The sequence below is a fragment of the Porites lutea genome, chromosome 7 (genome assembly GCF_958299795.1).
Source record: "Porites lutea chromosome 7, jaPorLute2.1, whole genome shotgun sequence".
NCBI classification, from domain to species: Eukaryota; Metazoa; Cnidaria; class Anthozoa; order Scleractinia; family Poritidae; genus Porites; species Porites lutea.
This window is the reverse complement of record NC_133207.1, coordinates 4,488,525-4,510,728: the sequence shown is the minus strand read 5'-3', so window position 1 is coordinate 4,510,728 and position 22,204 is coordinate 4,488,525. Positions and strand designations below refer to the sequence as shown.

At 41.4% G+C, this 22,204-nt stretch overlaps 1 protein-coding gene across 1 annotated transcript; it reads right to left on the bottom strand.

Annotated features, from left to right (window-relative positions):
* Window positions 1-55: 55 nt before the first annotated feature.
* LOC140944117 (mitochondrial amidoxime-reducing component 1-like) lies at window positions 56-6,223 on the bottom strand. Its single transcript, XM_073393240.1, has 7 exons — window positions 5,983-6,223; window positions 4,787-4,960; window positions 3,359-3,521; window positions 2,330-2,470; window positions 1,486-1,553; window positions 1,215-1,286; window positions 56-430 (listed from the first exon to the last, which is right to left on the bottom strand). Exons 1-7 carry the CDS (start codon window positions 6,192-6,194, stop codon window positions 301-303), a joined length of 960 nt encoding a protein of 319 aa, XP_073249341.1. The 5' UTR covers window positions 6,195-6,223; the 3' UTR covers window positions 56-300.
* Window positions 6,224-22,204: the final 15,981 nt, after the last annotated feature.

Sequence of the window (22,204 nt, the reverse complement as noted above, 5' to 3'; positions counted from 1 at the left end):
TTTTGAATGAACAATAACAGCAGTTAACAGGAGATACACGTCATAAGAGAAAAACGACATTAAAAACATAGTAAGTGTTTTAATATCAGCACAACTTATTTAGATATAAACATAAAACTAAAGAATAAATTATGAAATACAGCAAAAAGGCCTATTTAAGTGCAAATGAAGGGTGCCTCGTAGTGAAAACTCAATCTGCTTACTTGCAAGACTATCAAATACGTCCATAATTTTACACACATCTGGTTTGTCACCTCCAAGCAGAAACTTCATTTTTTTGTCATTCGCAAAGGCTTGTGACTAAGCCACTAAAGTCACACTATCTCCTAGCTTTACACTCCCTCCCACAGCACTCCCCTCTGGTGTTACGTGGACACCAAACAGCGGGGATTGTCCTTGCCTAGGATCCCTGTCTTCTGGAAGCCTTATCCTGTGAACCAAAAAACAATCAACTCAAAATGCTTTTCAACTCTGGCTCTTCAAGTAACGTGATAAGCTGTACTAAGGGGGATGGGGGTCAAAAAGCGAGTCAACGCCCAATTCTTGAATGTAGTAGGAAGCTTAAGCAACGACGACGGCGACGGCAACGAGAACGGCAAAAAAAGCAATTGGTTTATTACGCAAAACAACAACTTTGCACCTGCATCACGCTTTTTCTACATTTCTTTGCCGTCACTGTACTACTACGACGTGAAACGTTTTGTGGAGGACGTAAACACAAAATAACGAATTTCTCTTTCTTTTCCTGAACTTCGATACAGTCCTTTAGAATCAGACTCCTGAAAAATTTGCCAACAATTGACGAATTGAACGAGATGGAATAAGCTCGATAAAATTTGAAACGGCACGAATTCAATTTTTAGGTGACGTTTTCGTTGTCGTTGTGTCGTCGTAGCTTAACTGAACTCCCTAACGTGTTCACGTCGTGGTCGTGCAACGACGGCAAAGGAATGTCCAAAAAAGCGTGATTTTGCTAATCTAAACCTATCGCTTTTTTGCCGTTTGTTTTTTGGCAAGAACAAGTACAGTAGAGTAAGGCGTAGTCTGCTACACAGCCGTTTTTAGTATCGTCACGTAACGCTCCTGTCCACAAGGAGGAGCGTTGCGTGACGACACTAAAAACGGCTGTGTAGCAGACTAGGAAAGGCAAGGCAACGTTCAAGTCTCGAAAGTAGAATATCGTTGGACTGCAAGGTAAAGAATCTCCATCTCACCTTCTCAAGGTAACTAGAGGTTCCTCTCCATCTTTTTCTCCCAGGTCAGGATCGACTGTTACGAAGAGACACCTATCACGTTTAAGGAATAGTTAGTCTTTGAAGGTCTCAAACGTTTCTCACATAAATGCAATTCATAGTCCAAATTAAAGGACGAAAAATAACTGTTTATTTTTACGCAATAGATAACTTGAACCCTCCATCCAAAATTATGCGATTAGATGTAGGACTTCAACACAATGCATTTGCTCACTAAGATAAAATAACCTACCTTCCACAATCCTTCAGGAATCTAAATTCAACGTCTCCAACTCGAATATTCTTTCCAGACCATTTATCCTTTTGACAGACGAAAAAACAAAGATATTAATCATGAGTCTCTGTAAACACGTCAGTTTTAGGCTTTTGAGAGAGCATCAACTACCCTGAGTATCAGGGGTTAAAGGGAAAAGGGGGTAAATAAACAGCCACTTTCGTTTGTTTGAGTCAAACGTTTGGGTTATGACTGAGAACCATGTAAATCACGGTTGCCACAGGCAGAGGTTCCTGAAATTCCCCGACTTTTTCCTGACAAATGTAAAATTTTCCTGACCAATAGAACAAACAATTTCAAAAATTAGTCTTGATAATGGACTCAACACTCCCCTCACAGCCATTCTCTCCACGCATTTATTTATGTTTCAGCAAGTCATAGTGTGCACAAATTGATAGTTCCTTAACAACTTGTTGTTCAATTCCATGAACAAGAATATATTCTACCAATACAACATGATTCATGTCCGCAAATTGTAAAAGAGAATTCTAAACGTTAGAAACAATAAAAACAATAAAAGTAGAGGGGAAAGAATAAATATGTACTCTTAAAACCTCAATTCTCCCTGACTTCTTCGAAAAGATTTCAATCTTCCCTGACTTGAAGTGAAATTCACAAACTTTTCCCTGACCTTGAGGAATTTTTTTTCCCTGATCATTTCCTGACCTGTGGCAACCATGGTAAATGTTAACATTGACTTCATCTCTTTGCATCTCTTTCAACTAATCCAACTTAAAATACCCATAAGACTGTATAAGAAAAATGTCCATATTGGTTTAATATGTCCTCCCTCAAAACTTACCTCTTCCCATGCCTCGAGTCCATTGATAATTATGTTTGCACGGAATCGTTCCATGGTGACAGGCGATGGCAGCTCTTCATTCAGTGCATCTAGGGATGCTTCACTGCAGATCAGGTATGGGGCAAAGTCTCCAAATGCCGCCTTGCAAAGACATAAGGAAAATACTTGTTTTTAAAAATTGGTTGGTTTCCAATTGTTTCTAAGTACCTGTGTTGCAGTGGTGCTGAGGTATTTGTGCAGGCCCCAGCTTCCACAGTTAGACGTTTATGTTAGAAAACAAAGTTTCCACCAGCATGGTTAAGCAACTACTAATATTTGCACACATGTAGTTGGGTTAGGGGTAGCGTTCATTGCTGGTGCAAAAAAGGAGAGGCGGAGGGGGAGAAAAGCACGAATCTCCTCTGCCTTTCCTCTCCCCTTTTGATATCTGCCACGCAGGATAGTTTGGGGAAAGATTTCAGCGATGCAAAAACTGTTCTTTTACGGACTCTACTCTTGGCTCTATATAAGATAACAAAGTCATACAATTTTCTCCTCACCATATGGAAACTCTTTCAGTCTGGATGTTGCAGTTCAAAATAAAATGGATTGCACCTAAATCTTTGTATTTAAGCCCTATTATAATTCATGCAATTGAGAATCAAACTAGGTTAAAACCATTTTAACCTGAATTTAATTTTGACCTGCAACATGGCCGATACTTAGTTCCGACTTTAATTGTCGACAGTTAATTCTGCAGCTACTGCTTTGTGCCCGCATTAGAGAGGCGTCTAGTGAGAACTGTCAACAACAGAAAAACATGCATTTGCCCATGCACACGCACACAATTTTTACTTATGACGTCCTCACTTGTCATACGGATGTCGTGGGTCTAATTTACACAACACAATCTGACGTGAAGTCATGGCGTATGCTAGTTACGCATGATAGTCATAAACAAAGATCATACTGTCTAAATCAGCCTTAATACAAACTCTTCAGGGATTAAGACTTTTTCCTGTACATAAACTTCATCTTACACCACCGTACCGTGTCTCCAGGCTGGGCTACACTACCCCACTTGTCATCCTCCAGTATAATTCTTGGCTTTGTGAGCTGATAGATCTTACAGCCAGGCATTTCCAAATAATTCGAGATCCACTCAGCTGCTTCATCTCCGACATAACGACCTTCACCATCCATCCTCTTCACCCTGTTGAGAATAACAATACAGTTGAATGGCCATTATACTTGAGCAGCCATCCTTGGGTCAATGGTAAGTGGCCCCCTTATGGCTCAGTCAATTCTAAGCATGCCCATCCCCCCTCGGGCATTTGTCGGGTATTTGGCATCTTGTTGGTCCTGGCAGGGGAGGGGGGGGAGGGGGAGGGGGAAATTTGTGAGAAAACCTCTGCCTGGGGGTGAGTATTTGTCAATTCCTGTAGATGCAGTTTATATAGTTCCTTTTTCAATATTTCACTTAAAAATATGCCTATTTAGATAGACAAGACAACTCATTGCTATTTTAATCTTTGTCAAAAGATTTCTCTCACCTCAGGGGAATGTTTAAATCTGGCTGGATCACCTACTCCAAGTCGCATGAGAGGACAGGAAAAGAGGACATGATACACATCGCAAAACATCTTAAAGATGCAGTATAAAAAATTGTATATAGTTTTGTAGGAAAGCCAAACAGAGAGTTGTCTGTAATTACTTAAGGAATATTGCAACACTTACGTTGAAATTAGCAGAGAACAAAGTTAAGGTTTTAAGTTAAGGAGTAAATACCCTGCTCTCATAATTGACTCTGACAGACAACAAACCAACCTCGTTCCCAGGGTTCTCTCCTCTCTCGCTCCGTAGGGCGGGTAGGAGAGAACCCTGGGAACGAGGTTGACAACAAACAAAGAGATTGTTCACTGATCGTTCAGACTCCAAAGAAAATGCATAGCTAGAAAAATCTTTGTCAAGAGTTTCAAAAGGTGGTATAGATGTGTATCATAAAGTAAGTGATATTTGAAGTACCATTGTTGTTAAATGAATGTTGGAAAATAAGATATTTTTTTGTCAAGTTATATATTGCACTGTTAAATATGGCATTTGCAGCTCATTTACAGGAAAATGCAATAAGTGTTGCCCAGGTGGGGGGGGGGGGGGGACATTTGCACACTTTTTAAGCCCCACTGTGGAGTTTTTGTATGAACCACCTGGCCCCACCATGGAGCATTTGCTGCTGCTCCAGAAAAAAAATGACATGTATGCCTTTCAAATGCCCAGGGGGTGGGGGGATGGGTATGCTTGGAATTGACTGAGCCACTAATGGGGGTTAGCCACTGAATAGAGTTTCGCAAGAAATTATGGCATGAAGAATTCACTTCATTCTGAAAAAAAAAAAACCTTTAGAGGCTCCTGACAACTTTTGCCCAAGAGGCAGCTCCAATACCACTATTAAACATATCAGAATATAAGTAAAAGTACCTTAATTTCTTGACTTCTCCACTAGTGTCTGTAGTATCCAGTTTGAGGGTTTTCATTTTGGGGGCATTTAGGCAGAGATATCGGTTATCTTCAATTTCTGGAACAACCAGAGCCAATTGTGGGTGTGTACGCTGAGTGATAAAGACATCTTTCTCATCCACAATAACCCAGCACCTAGCAAAGAAATGAGTGCCATTTGGTGGGTGTGAATCAAACCAATTGAATCCATTTGATGTTTGGTACCGCTAAAATGTAAGTTACCACTTGTCTCAAAGGTGCACAGAAATGGAATGCACTACCAAGTCATATCCAGATCATGGCCTTAAGGTAGAACCCTGAGGTACTTCCTAGTATTGGGCTAATGGAGATGTGCTGCCAGGTGAGGTCACATTTTCACAGCTGGAATGAATATGATGGGGTTTGCATTTTCAATAGAGTTACTAGAATGGGGTCACAAATTTTCAAGATTTTGGAGGTAACAAACATTCTGGTAAATAGGGATTTTAAACTGGGAACATTCGCCATTGAACAAGTGACAGAAATAAACAGACATTACAAAACTTGCATTTGCCCAAAACTGACTAAGAAGGGGTCTTTGATTGGCCACAGAATAGACCTATAATGGGGTAGGGGTTCTTAGAGGCCAGCGGCACATACCCAACAAAAATTGACATGAGTACTCCCCCCACCACTTCAGGTAAAACAGATTTAATTTACTATATATAATTACAGTGTAAACTTATTTGCTATTTTAAGCAATATTCCTAACCTTCCTTCCAGCTTAACGGTATATTGCTAAGCAAAGAGGCTTGATAATATATATTAGAGCTATCAAAATAAGCTTAATTGTTTCCAAAGTCCATACTCAATTAATTGCCCGACTATCATTGAAGATACCATGTTGTTTAAATTTAAGTACTAGCTCCGCGTGGTATCCATTTTGGTTATGAGAACGAAATCGCATTAAAGTATGACTTTGGAATTTGGAGCCTTTTATATTTGATTCCCCGACCTGTAACTAGTAGTCTTTCTAATATAGTTATATAGTTACACTAAAAATTAAAGTTTAATAGGGAAGAAATTGGTGTGATAGCTCGTTGTATGAGGCAAACGGAATTGGTTTAAACATTGGCACTCATACTCAATCTCGTAATCCAATCGAGAGGATCCTATTAATGCAACAAAATCACGCTTACCGATCATACTCCATTCCTTCCTTGAAGCATTTTGCTTCGGACACGCGAATTCCTTTGCACGACTTGACGGGATAAATGATCAGGTCAGAAACGCGTCCCACCACGTTTAAAGTCGGCTTCTTCTTTTTCCTTTGCCACCACAGTACCCCTATACTAGCAACTACGGCAATAGGCACGCCAATCATTAAAATATACTTGGAGTAGGTAGCCATGCTGGAACTCGGACGTTATGTAACATTGGGTGCGGCTGGACACCTAGAGAGGTTTACACAACGTATCCTGCTTTCTGAAGAGCTAATAGCGTGCATCGTACATCGGTCGTGCGAGCCATAATAATTTCGCGACAATAGGATGACGATATTTGACTACAACAACCAGAATTCATTTCGGTTTTGCTTTGTTATTTAAATTTTTCAATCCCGCTGAGCATTAAAGAACAATAGCCTTAATTTGCACAAGAAAACAACAAACTCAAGGATTCTGGTAGTTGTGGTAAAATGACGTCATCGTGCAATTGTCCTATTGTGAAAACATCCACATTTTTTACTTGGAGAAACTCATTTCATATTATTGTTTTTTATATATATATATATTACGGTGTGGGTATTCACAAACTAAAGGAAGACTTTTTGAAAAAAAAAAACGATGTAATGTACCTTTAAGTTACACAGAGGAATGTCAAAGTTCACTATAACCGTTAAAAATAAATCTCGGATCAGTTTGGTCAAGCTTGTAACTATAATTTCCGTTATTTCTAGTAATAACGGAAATCCCTTTTGAAGTCGCTCCTTTCGGAGGGCCGCTTCTTTTGTCATTTACCTGTGAAATTTTATCGCTATTTTCGGGGGGTTGTTACTTTGGGAACTTTACGGTAGGGTGAGACTATCTGGGAAAGTCGTTAAAGACGGGGACAAGTCGGTCAGCACTCCAAGGGAATAGAGCACAGTGTCACTACAGCAGGCCACGGAGTTCTGACGACCTGTTGGTCTCCTGGTCAGGGAGGGGGATGCGGGGAGTGTTACTCTTTATGACGGCCTATACAGAATGGCTTGACACGCAAGTTCATGGTATCCTTTTTAGGTTTCGGGTACATGAAAAAGTAGGAATTTCACTAGTTAAAGGATATGAAAGAAAGGGAAATTGGCTATTTCCAAGACGGGCTAATAGGGCCAACAGATGCTTTTTATGGCTGTGCATGAAAAGGTGAAGAATATTTACGGTATGAGACTAAAATCTGCAATTTCTACCTCTAAGCAATCTCTTATATGTGAACACTACCAAGGGAGAGTCTTGTTTTATTTATTCTTTTTTCTCCACTGGCACCTCATATATAGTACAACGTTAAGTTTTATTATCTTTTACTGTCAGAGGAATTGATATTATTTGTTTGTTTTTTCCATGATCAAACTGATGATAACCAAAACCATTAACTCATAGTCTTTGACTGGAAGACTCTTCAACCTTCCTTACTGCGTCAATGTGTGTCCTCCAAAGAGTTAGCTTTCACTGTGGACTTAAAATTCTCATGAAGTTGCACAAGCTTAGCGATGAGTTGGTCTATGAGCAAATCGCTACAGGCTCGCCTAGCTGTACAACTCGGCCCACAGCACTCCCTTCTAGAGCTACGAGGACACCGAATAGAGAGGATTGTCCATCCCTTGGATCCATGTCCTCTGGAAGCCTTATCCTGTGAATAAACAAATATACGTACAAACACAGATTAATATTTTCAACTAAAAACGGTTTCCAAGTTAACTTGAGTAAAATCATTCCTCAGGTTGTCGCATGTGTGAGTTTGTTTTAAACAAGGTTAAGTGATAAGTGCGACGTGTTCAAATCGTAAAACAATGGATATTTCATCAAAATACCGTAACATAACTTTAGCCCGGCATTCAGGGGAAGACAAACTGCAAGGTAGCACGAGATGCACGTGAGGTCATTACAAAACGTCGTTTTCACATGACGTCACGGTGGCTATTAGGGAGCTTTAGCAACGGCGCCGGAAGGCGACGAGAACGTCGAAAAAGCAATAGGTTTTTAGATAAGCAAAAGAACAACTCTGCACGTGCATCACACTTTTTATATATAAATTTCTTTGCCGTCACTGCAAGATTACGGCGTGAAAGTGCCTCATTGCACGTTTTAAGGAGAACGTAAACACGCGACCACGAATTTTTCTTTCTCTTTTTAAACTTGAGTGAGGTTCCTAAGAAATCAACTCCTGGGAAATTAGCCTACATTTGACGTATTCAGCGAACTGAAATAACGCATCAAAGTTTGAAAAAATTCAAAATTCATTCCTCGCGAAGTGAGGTTATAATCTTGTCGCGCGCAGTGTGTGAACCGCGCGTGCGTCCTAGCGAGCTGCAAACTCGCAGCTCTCATCTTTACTGGTGTCCGCCATGACGTCATACACTAGTTGACGTCACGGCGCATTTTTGTTTCTACGCAACATTCGACTGAAAGCGATTTCGAATTGCCATTTAAGACAGATATAATCCATTCCCACTTTATTAGGTTTTCGGATGCAAATAATTTCTATGTCAAAAAATTATGATAACCCAACAAACAGCATGCAGAGAAGTAGTGTCCGACAGCAAGTGGCTAGTAGGATTTTACTATTAGGCTAGTGAATTCTGTTCTTTACTTGCCCGATGGACAAGTGAAGTCTTTTGGGGACTCAAATAACAGAAGAACTGTAATCAATCCTGCTCACCCCATTTTTTTTTTGGGGGGGGGGGGGGGCGGGGGGTGGGGTTGGGGGGAGGGCGGAGAGGTGGCGGGGATGAAATGACTTTTGGGCTGGTACTGGGTGTAACATTTAAACCTGAAATTTCAACTAAATTTTTAAAACGTACATTTGCACAAAACCACCATCTTTTTCAATATTTTTTAAAGTACCTCCCCTACCATGGACTCGGAAGATACAAAAGTTACACAACCTGAATATCGTCATCATCATCATCAATCTTTATTTATACACGAAATCGTATCATTTTACATGGTCTTCCTAGGAATAGTGTTTAAAACTAGACTAAAATACTCTAAGGAACTATTGACTATAATGTTAAAAATACAAAAACTTACATTATGAATAATAAGAGTTACAATGCGTCATGGTGTATTAGAAAAATCTTTCCCATGAATTGAAGTTTTAAAAACATTTAAACTAGGCAGTTTTCTAATCTCTGAGGGAATCTTGTTCCACAGAACAGATCCTCTGTAGTGTAGGCTCCCTTTTGCAGACTCAGTTCTGGGTCTGGGGACATAATAATTTAACTCAGAATTTCTAAGATTGTGTGAATGTGCATTTGAGGTTTTGGTAAAGATCCGCCGCAGATACGATGGGGAAAGATTATTATGGATTTTATACATTGTCACAGCCAACTGTTTAAGTCTTACATATTCTAGCCTTCCCCAGCCAAGCTCATCCAACAAAACACTTGAGCGAACGTCATAGTTAGAAAAGGTGAGAATTCTAGCAGCCCTATTCTGCAGCTCTTGAAGTGTGTCTGCTAGTCCGTTATTGATATTACCCCATACGGCACCACAGTAATTAAAATATGGCATTACCAGTGCATTGTACATATTCATTCTAGTATCAAATGGTATAAAATGACTTACACGCCTTAAGATAGCAATACCAGCGGATATTTTCTTTGAAATGGTATGAATGTGTGGGCGCCAGTTCAAAGATTCATCAATTTGAACTCCAAGGGATTTATGTTTAATTACTCTTTCTAAGGGTGTATTATTGACTTTGACTGTACATGTGAAGTCACTATTTATTTGGGATAACTTAAATTGGCTCCCTATAAGCATATATTTAGTCTTTTTAACATTTAAAGTTAATTTGTTTGCTGACAGCCATGACTGGATTAAATTCATATCATAATTCATTTTATGTTCAAGGACACATGGGTCTTCTGCAGATGTGGTAAGGGTAGTATCATCTGCATACATTCTGGGTTTTGAAAACAAATTACATGAATGGAGATCATTAATATAAATAGTGAATAAGAGAGGGCCTAAAATAGACCCCTGTGGAATACCACATGTTATATTACAGAAATCAGATTGAACTCCATCAATGAACGTTTGTAGCTTTCGGTCAGATAGATAGGACTGGAACCAGTTAAGAGATTGAGAACTGACCCCATAGAGCTTTCCCAGAAGGATAGCATGATCCATGGTATCAAAAGCTTTTTTCAAGTCCAGGAATATCACACCATTTAAGAGACTGTTGTCAATATTCCATAGCCATTCATTCGTAACCTCAAGTAAAGCTGTTTCAGTGGAAAACATAGGTCTGAAGCCAGATTGTGATTCAGTTAACAAGTTATTATTATTTAAATATTCATATAATTGATTAAAAACAACTCTTTCAATTAATTTACTTACTACAGGCAGAACTGAGATAGGTCTGTAGTTGTTAGGATCAGTCCTGAGGTCTTCTTTAAATATTGGCGAAACTCTAGCTCGTTTCCAAGCATTTGGAAATATTCCAGTGGTAATTGACTGATTTATTGTAAAAGTTAGACTGCGAGTAACTATGGGAGACGCTTCTTTCAGGAGACGTGCTGAGATGTTATCAAGACCATTGGCTTTATTACTCGGTATTTTTTTTGAATTAAATTGAAGACCTCCTGGCAAGATACTTTTGCCAAATTAAAAATGTGTTCCGCGGGGGTAATATAATCAGTAAAATTACTCGATGTATCTTTAATTTCAGAGGCTAAGGAAGGTCCTATTTTGGAGAAATGCGTGTTGATTATATTACTGATTTCGATGGCGTCAGTATTTACAGTATCCCCAGTGTCCAGCTGAGTTATCTTATTAAATTTAGGTTCATTTCCAATTAGTCTATTAATTCCTTTCCAAGTATTCTTTATGTTTCTGCGGTTACCTTTGAAGGAGGCATTGTAATAGTTCATTTTAGCATTCTTAATTTCATAATTAACCTTATTCTTCATGTGTTTGTAAGAGGTCCTATTGCCATCTGTTGGGAACCTTGAGGCTAATTTTTTGAGTTTGTCTCTCGAAACATTAGCCTTTTTAGCTCTGGAGTAATCCAGGGGGAAGAGATTTCTTTCACTCTCTTCTTCTTAAGTGGTGCATGGCTATCAGCAATGTCTAAGAACATATGTTGCCATATATCCCAAGCAATGTCAGGATTATGCTCCTGTTCAATCAGATGCCACGGGACCATAGATTAATCAGTTCGAAAACTATCTGGAATAAAATTTTTAAAGCATCTGCTCGTTACAGTCTTTGGATTTGATTTGGGGATACAAATCTTTCTTATTGCATACACCAGACAGTGATCACTGATTCCGATATCGGTGACTCCGGAGTCCGAAAAATTCCACGGATGATTAGTTAAAAAGCAAATCAATAATAGATGATGTGAGCTGTGTTATACGTGTTGGCTGATCAATTAATTGCCTATACTGGTAACTATCACAGCCAATGTCTCAAAAATTGGTCTAAATTTCTCCATAATGAAGGTACAATTTGAATCCAAAATTCATCTTGAACAGAAATATCCAAAACCTGCTCAAGCACTCATCTTCCCAGTTCATGTAGTAATTTAAGGAAAATCACAATCCCGCAGGTGAGCGTGCAGCAATATAGTGACAGAGTCGCTTTCTTTAAGTAGATACTAGTATTTGTTTAATCACTACATGAAAAAAGTCAAAGCAGCTTATTCTCCTAAATACCCCACTCTCTTTCTCGATGTTCGGTTTGAGAGTTTTCATCTTCGGGGCATTCAGGCAAAGGTACTGTACCGGTTGTTACTCATTTTGAAGATGACAAGCGCTAACTTTGGGTCTTTGCGCTGGATAACGAAGGTGTCTTTCTCATCCAAAATAATCCAGTGCCTTTAAGACAACAATAAATTTCGTGTAATGCAAAAATGTGAGGTGGGCACTCTTACATGTAATCGACAGTACAAGGGAATCTTTCTTCCACTACACCTCCCTTTAGCAGACACCTAGAGCCCAAGGTGGAGGGGGGGGGGGGGTACTCCCCTATAAAAGTGACGGGGTGGTCGTCAGAAGATTTCGAGAACACCCTTGACAGGTACCAGAATCTTGTTTTATGGGCGTGTCCCAAATTCATTTCCACCCCTAAGAGGTACCAATTAAACAACAACAAATTATATGACTGGCACTGCAAATCTTAACAGTAATAAAGATAACTTTCGAACACTTTCTGCTCAAGGACTCTTTGAAAGTATTGTCATAAGTCACTTTATCCTAATAAATGGTATCACTTTATCTGGCAGCAGTCCCTTTAGATTTTAGCACCTTAAGCGGTACCAATCCACAAATTGAAACCGCTAAAATGTACGATAAGCACAAGCACCCCCGTCACTTTTATAGGGCACCCCCCCCTCCCCCTTAACATCTAGAATCTAGAGTTGGTCCCTGTTTTGTTTAGGTCATCCTCTTAAACCCGCCTAGTCCATCAACGGTGTTTTCCCAGGCCCTTTTTGTCAATTCACTTCAGCGTTGACATATCCAAGGCAAACAGGCAGGAAACCTCTTCACTCGGACTACGTGACCCGAAACACCTTACCATGGACCTTTGCGGAATAATAGGAACTAGGCAACTCTTAAAAGTAAGCAAGGCAAGGCACCTTGTCTTCAACAGAGTACCAAAATAAAAGAGTTTGCCTTGAACAGGGTCAGACATGAAGACCTCGGTGGCACTACCCTACAATGTCATACCTAATCAAGGAAAATGGTTCTGAGAACAAAACCAGTGATCACCAAAGGAAAAATGCATTGATCTTTCATCAAATTCTGTCAACTAATTCTGGACGGAAATGATGGAGGTCGTCCGAGACTCATATCTCATTGTCATAGTAACAATGAATTAGGGGTATAATCTAAAAAAGATACTTTTCGAATCACCTTCCTACGAAATTAAATTTTGGTTCTCTGTTTGCATTATCAGCCGGGAGACAAACCAAGAGGAAATAAATTCAATAAAGACAAATAAAAATGAAAATCTTTTCAACACTTGATCGTTTTCTTGTCCAAAAGAAAAAAAAGTAGATGAAATAATTGATTGTCTATAAAAAACAAAAAAGAGATTTGGTTCGTCAATATAACGTGTATGGGTGGGTGTGTGCATGTGTGTCATGACGGATTTGTCCGAAGTAAAAAAGGAATCGCTCGTAAACGAAAAACGCTGTGACGAACAACAAATAGCATGCAGATTAAAAAGACAATTGAAGAATACTCGAACCCTGCAAATCAACAGGTTGAAACAGGCCTTGTCTCGCGCCAAGGTGGTTGGATCATCCTTCTCGGACACCCGAGATGGAGGAAAAAATGTATTGGAACTGAATATCAAAACGAAATGAAACGTCTTCGTAAATGCGATCGTTGACGACCAATCGAAAATACATTCAAACCATCAGAGAATTGCAGAATCGATTACCGAGACAAGTCGATAAAGACATGCATGGCCAGATACGGAATGCTTTTTTGTGTTGGGAATGCAAAGAGTATTTCGATCGTTTACCATCAGGTGCATCGTTTGAATGGCGACCCTGTGGTTCTTGCATAGGTTTAGTGTGTATTCTTCGCGTGGGATATGATTTCTCTTCCGATTAGAAGAAATTGTATATTGTCTATTCTTCTCTGAATGGTAAGCGTTGTTCTTAAAAATCATATTTTTATTCACATTCATGGATCCACGACCACTTGTCAAAATTAGAATAACAAATACCGCAAAACCCTATAAACAAAAAATCACTTTGCGGAACATGTCCACGCGTTGGTCTAGTTACATCGCCGACATGAATAAGTTTGTAGTCATCAATACCGTCCACCATTGCATCTGCTGTTTCAACTTCCAACCAAACCTGCCCGTGCTCTCGTGTTGCGGGCATGATTCACTTGCAATGCCGACACGGTGCTTCGCATCCATCAACCGGGATCGGATGTCTTTTATTTTTACTTTAATAGTCGATTAAAATTTCGAGGACCACTCAACACACGGTCATAACGGCCGTACGTTGATTGAAAGAAGAGAAAGTATTTCATCCATCATAAGACGTGTGTCATGATCTATCACGATTTTATTCACTTTTCTTCATAACAAATAAGACAAATGTCTCTCAAATAAAAAAAAAGGAAAAAAGGAAAGAAAGAAAAATGACAGAAAACGAAATACAGTCGAACCCCGCTATTTCGAACTCGGTTAATTCGAAGTCCCCGCTATTTCGAAGGAAGATCGAATTCTCTTGGATTTACCCTTATGTTTTCAGTCATTTACTATCAGCTATTAAGAACTCGGTTATTTCGAATTCCCCGCTATTTCGAACTCATCGTTCTTTCCCTCCCTTCATTTCGAACTTCAAAAACAGAATACGTACATAAGAGCACAGCTGGAAACGTATTGCATTTTATTTAAGCTCGTGTTGCGTAATTAATGACTAAACAATGCCTGACTCACGTACAGTGTCCCGCTAAGAAATTCCAGCTGTGTTATTCAATTACAAAACAAAACGCACTGTTAGTGAACTGTTCTTCCGGCTGAAATATTCATGTATGAACTTTGCTGTCTATATTCTGATCATTCGGCATTGTAAAGTAATGTTCTAAATTTTGTTTGGTGATAACAAACGTTTTTTATTAAAAAATGATTCATTGTTACCAATTTTACGTAGACTGTTCACAGTCCTCTATTTTTCCGTAAGATCGTCGAGATCGAGCGCTTTGCGTTTCGGGCTGCATCTTGCATGAGTGTCAAAACTACTTAGGGGGAAGGGGGCGGTTTGGGAGCCATAATCCCCGACGCCTGCCCCCTCGGTACATTTGAAAACCAAGATGGCTGTCATTAAAAGACGCGCTGTATCTCAACGATCTCACGAAAAAATAGGGGACTGTGAACAGTCTAAATTTTACGCTTCCCCACTTATTTCGAAACCTCGGTATTTCGAACTTTTTTTCCATTTCCCTTGGGACTTCGAAACTCCGTATCCAAAAAAAGACACTTTATGATACATACACAAATTAAAAATCTTGACCAAACCTGGCCCAGACACACAGCGGTTATGGGTATACCAGGCACGATTTACGGACAGGTTTTCAGCGTAAGCTTTCGTGTAAGCCGCTTACAGGGCTAACAAGGCTTACAGATTCGAAATTAACATAAGGGTTACTCTTATTTAAAATTAGCTAGATTCCTTCATCTAAAAGTAGTTGCCATGGCAACGTCACTTAGGGGCTTACAGGGCTTACAGGGCTTACTGACTTACAGGGCTTACGGGCTTACAGGGCTTACAGGCTTACAGGGCTTACGGGCTTACAGGGCTAACGGGCTTAAATGGCTTACACGGCTTACAGGGCTTACGGGCTTACAGGGCTTACAGGGCTTACAGGGCTAACAGGGCTTACAGCGCTTACAGGGCTTACAGGGCTAACAGGGCTTACGGGCTTACTGGCTTACAGGGCTTACAGGGCTTACGGGCTTACAGGGCTAACAGGGCTTACGGGCTTACAGGGCTTACAGGGCTAACAGGGCTTACGGGCTTACGGGCCTTACAGGCCTTACAGGGCTAACAGGGCTAACAGGGCTTACGGGCATACAGGGCTTACAGGCCTTACAGGCTTACAGGGCTAACAGGGCTTACAGGGCTAACGCTTACGGGCTTACAGGGCTTACAGGGCTTACAGGCTTTACAGGGCTTACGGGCTTACAGGGCTTACAGGGCTTACAGGGCTAACAGGGCTTACGGGCTTACAGGCCTTACAGGGCTTACGGGCTTACAGGCCTTACAGGGCTAACAGGGCTTATGGGCTTACAGGGCTAACAGGGCTTACAGGGCTTACGGGCTTACAGGGCTTACAGGCCTTACAGGCTTACAGGGCTTACAGGGCTAACAGGGCTAACAGGGCTTATGGGCTTACAGGCGTTACAGGGCTTACGGGCTTACAGGGCTAACGGGCTTACAGGCCTTACAGGGCTAACAGGGCTTACGGGCTTACAGGGCTAACAGGGCTTACAGGGCTTACGGGCTTACAGGGCTTACAGACCTTACAGGCTTACAGGGCTAACAGGGTTTACAGGGCTAACAGGGCTTACAGGCCTTACAGGCTTACAGGGCTAACAGGGCTTACAGGGCTTACAGGGCTAACAGGGCTTACAGGGCTTACGGGGCTAACAGGGCTTACGGGCTTACAGGGCTAACAGAGCTTACAGGGCTTACGGGCTTACAGGCCTTACAGGGCTAACAGGGCTTACAGGCTTACAGGGCTTACAGGCTTACAGGGCTTACAGGCCTTACAGGCCTTACAGGCTTACAGGGCTAACAGGGCTTACGGGCTTACAGGCTTACAGGGCGTGCGGGCTTACAGGGCTTTCGGGCTTGTAGGGCTTACAAGCTTACAGGGCTTACAGGCTTAGAGGCTTACGGTCAAGAAAAATTGCTTGAAGCCAGATTTAGAGTATCGCTCACTAATATGGGAGAAGATTTGAGGATATTAATTAATTGTTCATACGGTAATAATTTCCTTTTCAGGCCCGCGAAACGTGGACAAGTGAGAGGTTGTGTGTTTTAAGGTTGCTAAAACATTTAGCAGAGAGGACTATCCTTGAAGTTTTCTATGAAATCGTTGACTTTTTCGTGCTTGATATGTGCTCTAAACCTATACTTTGCTCAAAAATTACTCTCGGTTGCTCGACTTAGTTGCTCCAAACGCTAAAAGTTGCTGAAAAGTTGCCGAGCACAATTGGCACAGGCCTAAGCTACGCAATCATTTCCCATCATGGTTTACGAAGCAACCATTACATTTACAGGAATTGACTTTAAGAAGAAAGCTAGAAACGTAGGTTTCATAATGAATAATAATTTGTCGTTTAGTGCTCACATCAATGAAGTTTGTAAAATTGCTACTCCAGCAATAAGATCAATAGGATGTTTACTTGGTTAATTAATGCTCTTGTTGTTTCTCGATTAGATTACTGCAGTGTTTTATATGGCATACCTTAATATCAAAAAGATAAACTTCCAAAAATTCAGAATACTGCAGTGCGTTATATGATGTGTTCTAGTGACGTTTCGACCATTGCACGCCTTTATCAAAAAAACGTGCCCTGGCTACCAGTTCAGAAAAGGAGTGAATTCAACAGTCTCCCCTTAACCTCACTACAAGACCATAAATGGCCAGTTGGTAGACTACTTGAAGTCTCTAATAAAAGTCCATCATCCATCACGAACTATAAGATCAGGGTCACGTTCACTACTCTGCCTTATCAAAGAGCTAGAACTGAGCCATTTTGGTTGCGGCCCCTAAATTGTAGAATGGTGTGGAGTCACCCAGCAGGACGAATGAGCTTATTATGAGCCAACGGTTCGCATGCAGCTGGTGCTGTAAAGCTTCCTGCTTTATCTCCAGCCACCTCGCCTATGTCCCGTGCAAGGGCGTAAACTTTCAGGGCGAGAGAGTGAGGCTAACGACACGGCGCAACTCTTCCACACCTTAATCCAATTCACGTGCAAGTGACTGAGATATCATACCCACTCATCCTTAAAGCTCTGTCGCAAAGGGCGTGTGACGAGGCCGCAGGTGCAGATTCACTGCCGCTGGAAGCTGTGGTCACAACATACTAGGTTCGTTCGCTACTGGACTGAAGGAGCGGTGGAGTTCGGCATCTTCCCTAAATGTCTGAGCATTCCCCTTTAGGAATTCTTCTGTGTTCCTCCATCACCTAAGGAAGGGGCTAGAAAATATGCTCCCAACAAAGGCTGCCTTAGCTTACCGCGGCAGGAGGGATCCTATCTATGCGGTCGAAACATCACGACGAAAACAAAGCTCACATCGCGATCGATCGGCACATGGAATGTGCATACGCTCATGGACAGCACCAAAGTTTACAGACCTGAGACGGACAGCTCTAAGTGCAAGAGAACTGGGCAGATACAACATTCATATCCCAGCGTAGTGAGACAAGGTTAGCAAATAAAAGTCAGCTGATCGAAGCCTGACTTTTTCTCGATCGATCGCTACAGTGAAGAACATCGTCAACCAGGAGTGGGATCTGCCGTCAAAATATATCTGATCAGTACATTTAATAAAATTCCCTAAGGAATCAACGATCGCCTCATGGCTTTTCGGCTCTCTCGCCGAGGAAACCGTTACGCCCCTGTTATCAGTAAATATGTTCCAACAATGACGAATGTTGAGGAGATGAAATATAAATTCTACAAGGACTTAAAAGACATCATCGAAGGCGTGCCAAAGTAGGACAAACGCATTATTGTCTACGCCTCTCATGCTAGAGTGGGCAATGGAGGGAGTCATAGGGAGAAATGGGGTTAGGACATGTAACAGTAATGGACTGTTACTTTTGGAGACCTGTGCATCTCACATGCAGTTTATCGTTTACCCACCTGCACACAGACGTGGTGGATGCACCCACGCGGCAAGCACTGGCATCTGATCGATTATGTTCTTGTCTGGAGAAGAGACGGGCAGGACGTTAGAGTGACAAGGGCGATGTGCAGAGCAGACTGCCGGGAATTACCTGAAAACTCAACATGTACAACTAACCTCAAGGCGCTGTGACTCCTGTTTCAATAAAAGGCAGATGCTGACAATATCAAAACTAAACGCTTCTATAATGCCGTGAGAAACATTTATGGGCCTCAGTCCTCTGGAACATCACCACTAGAGGGAACAACGCTACATAGTGAGAAGAACGCCATCCTGGAGAGTTGGGTGGAATATTTCATCAGCGTCCTAAATACGCCCTAGTCCATCAACGTTGAAGCCATTGCCCACCTATATAAGTGAAAGTGAAACAGGCAATCGTGCGGCAATCACGGAGGGATTCCTCTGATAGTCATCGCTGGCAAGATCCTTGCAAGAATCCTCTTCAACCAATGGCCACTTCCCAGAGAGTGCGTATGGCTTCTGGAAGGGCTGTGAAACTGCCAACATGGTGCCGTTTGCTGCACGGCAACTTCAGGAAAAGTGCCAAGAGCAGTATAGAAATTTCGACATAAAGTTTATAGACCTGACAAAGGCCTTTGACACTGTCAACTGCTAGGGAGTGTGGAAAATCGTGGCAACTTTGGCTGTCCAGATACGTTCAACAGTATGGTGCGTCATTTCCACGATGACATGTTTGCTCGAGTACTGGACAATGGAAACTCCTCTGAAGCATTTCCAGTCACTAACGAACTCAAGCAAGGCTGTGTCGCTACCTCCATACTGTTAAGCAGGATGCTAACAGTCAATTTGTTGGCGGACTTCTTCTGCAACGTCGAAGAAAGTGGTGGTGGTATCCTTATTACTAGGTACGGGACCGATGAAAGACTATTTACTTGGGTAGGCTACAGGCAATGACCAAGCTCAATGAGGCTATTGTGTGTGATGTCTTTTTCGCAGATGACTGGATGCTCAACGCTGTCACCGAGTCCCCGTTGAAATGAGTATCGACTGTCGACTGCTTTCCTAATCCTTCCCACAACTTTGGTCTAACAGTTAGTACCAAAAATACTCAAGTTCTTCACCAGCCTACCCCTTAGAAGGGGTAAGTGGTACCAGCTATCACTGTCAAAAAGGAGACACTCAAGTCCGTTGACAAGTTCACGTATATTTGCAGCAATCTTTCCAGATCTGCGAACATCTACCACAACTTCGTGAAAGTAATTAGAAAAGGAGAGGCAGTGAGACAATTGAGGCAAGAAAGTTGTAGTGAAGAAATTTACAGTATTATTTCGCAGTAAATGCCACACCTCGTGATGTCCGTAGTCATCGTTTACGATGATGAACAAACAATAGGCGTGACCTGGTGTTGGGTATCCGTCCTGACTATGTCTGTAAAGAGGCTGTTTTAAGAGGGAAAGATACGTGAGACATTTCTAATCGTTAGGAAGGAGAACATGCCCCTAGCGAACTGTGCTCATGTACCCGATGGTGACTATTCAATTCCTGTCACATATTTATCGGTTGCGAGGAAAGTTCTACCTGTGAGAACATTATATGGACTTCTAGGTAATGCTTAAAATGTTTGTTACACTGGCAGCACCAATCGCTATATCTTGAACTTTTCCTTCCAGAATGTAGATGTCTTCGTGCTTGGAAGCCTGGTGTCATTCCTGACATTTCGGCGACTGTGTTTGACAAGGATTTGAGACCAATAACGGTAACATCCACATTATCCAATACCGTTGAAGCCGTTGTCATCAACAAATCCGTGAAGCCCACAGTTCTATCATCTACAGATCCTAAACAGTATAATTTAATCCCTGGAGCCTGGATCACCCACGACCTTAGCACTTACTGCTAGCTAGACGCTAGTGGCCAAACTCCATAGCTTGGGTGCAATGCCTAAAGCTACCACCATGAATCGGATTACAGACTTTTAAAAGACAGACAACAAAGGGTTAGGCTTGGTGGGGACTGTCACTCAGACCGGATGAGTGTTTTTGCGGCGGTCCCCTTGGGGAACTTGGCCCGGGCCATGGCTATTTCTCAGCTATTTCTGGCCATGATGAATCATCTTAAGGTCCAGGATATACGACACTTACGGGGAAATTTGGTGAGGACAACGCCATTTGAGCTGATTCCACCATACAGTCACAGTGATATTCAACAAGCTATCAACCACATCAGCATTTAGTCCCGGCAAAATCTTTATCAAATGAATTCATCAAGTAAAAAGAAATGCTGACCCGTTTAACGAGGACTCCTGCTGATTATGCTCCTGACTATACTCTATTCCCAAGAAACCACAACTACTCAGCTGCGAAGCGATTCTTGTTTTGCTGACCGCTTGGTAATTCTAAATGATGATATAATACTTTCAGAGGATCAGAAAAAGGGATTGTGCAGAAATTCTTGAAACATTTTGGACTGTTGGGCATTTTGTTTCTTTAAGACCCTTCCCGGCTGCTGGACATGTAGACACAGCGTATAGTTTTATACTGTATTTCAGTTTTACAAATTTTTACTTCATGAACGATTTATCTAATTTATCTTATAAAAAGTGAGTAAAACAAAAAATATTCCAAGTAGTCCAAGAAACGGGGCAAGATATTTTTAACACTTAATCCTTTGCGTTTCCTTATTCCAGAATACGATCAATAGAACGCTGCCGAACTTGTCACCGCATTCTCTCTACTCTCCACGTATCATCTGGTGGTGAGTTTCACGTGCGCTCGCGTACTATCCCTGAGGAAACTAAGGGACAACTCATAGTCTAACATCCTTCCCGCTGTGATAATTTTGTCCGGAAATGGAGTAGTGATTTGGGAAGTTTCGGTTGTGATTCAAACGAATACATGCAGTCAAACCTGCATTAAACAGTAACCCCCTGACCGCGGACAGGTTTGATAAACCTACGAGTGAATCAAGATAATAAAGATGGTGACAAAACCGAGAAAGGGAGTTTACGCAAGCACGACGACAACGGCAGTGAAACGTCATCGCGATTTTTTTTTCAACCCATTTAACTTCGCTTTCTGAAAGGTGTAGGTGACTTTCCCTAGGTATAAATTATTTGACACCGCATTCAAGATGGATAAAGACAAGAAAACGGTTGGCTCTCTATCTAGTGGGGATTTCGAATCAAATGATTTCTTGATAAAACAGGGGCGTGGCAAAACACGTGATGTAGTTATAAACAATTTTTCAAAAGAAATTCGAAGATGTCTTAGTTATGATTGGCATGTTAAAAGATGTGGTGAAGAATTCTAGTTGCCACTTGGGCCCTTAATGAACAGGATTTGGGCACTATAGTGTGGAAATGTTAGGCTGAGGGGGATATTGGAGGGGGGGGGGGAGTGGGAGAGAACTGGTGCTATGGAAGTAGGCTATGTTCAAATCCTAACCTGCCCTTTGAAAAACACATTTCTGCTTCCCCCCTAAAAAAATCCATTGTGGTATGCTAGCATGAATCGAATTCATGCATGTGCCCCAATTTCCCTTCATGAAAGTTATTAACTGGCCCTCCCCCTCTTTATAATGACAAGTCTCTAACCTTGAATAAAGGGCTGTTACTTTTTGGTGTTTTCAGTCAGTGGTAAAGAAGTCATGTCAAATTCTGGACATCATCTTTCTAGGACTTATAGGAAGAATGGCTATGTTTTCTGTACAATAAATAATTTTAGGAGATTCTAGATAATATCTAGGAGAACACACTATACAGAAAATAATCTGTACAATGAACAGCTGCATGTGCACATATATATGGC

Bases quoted from the DNA above. Each gene is read 5' to 3' on its own strand.
- LOC140944117 (XM_073393240.1), bottom strand. From the start codon at position 6,194: ATGGCTACCTACTCCAAGTATATTTTAATGATTGGCGTGCCTATTGCC. The intron at 3,522-4,786 runs GTACTTTTACTT...TATTCTCAACAG, and splicing joins GGAGAAGTCAAGAAATTAAG to GGTGAAGAGGATGGATGGTG. The intron at 1,287-1,485 runs GTAGGTTATTTT...TAAACGTGATAG, and splicing joins TTCCTGAAGGATTGTGGAAG to GTGTCTCTTCGTAACAGTCG.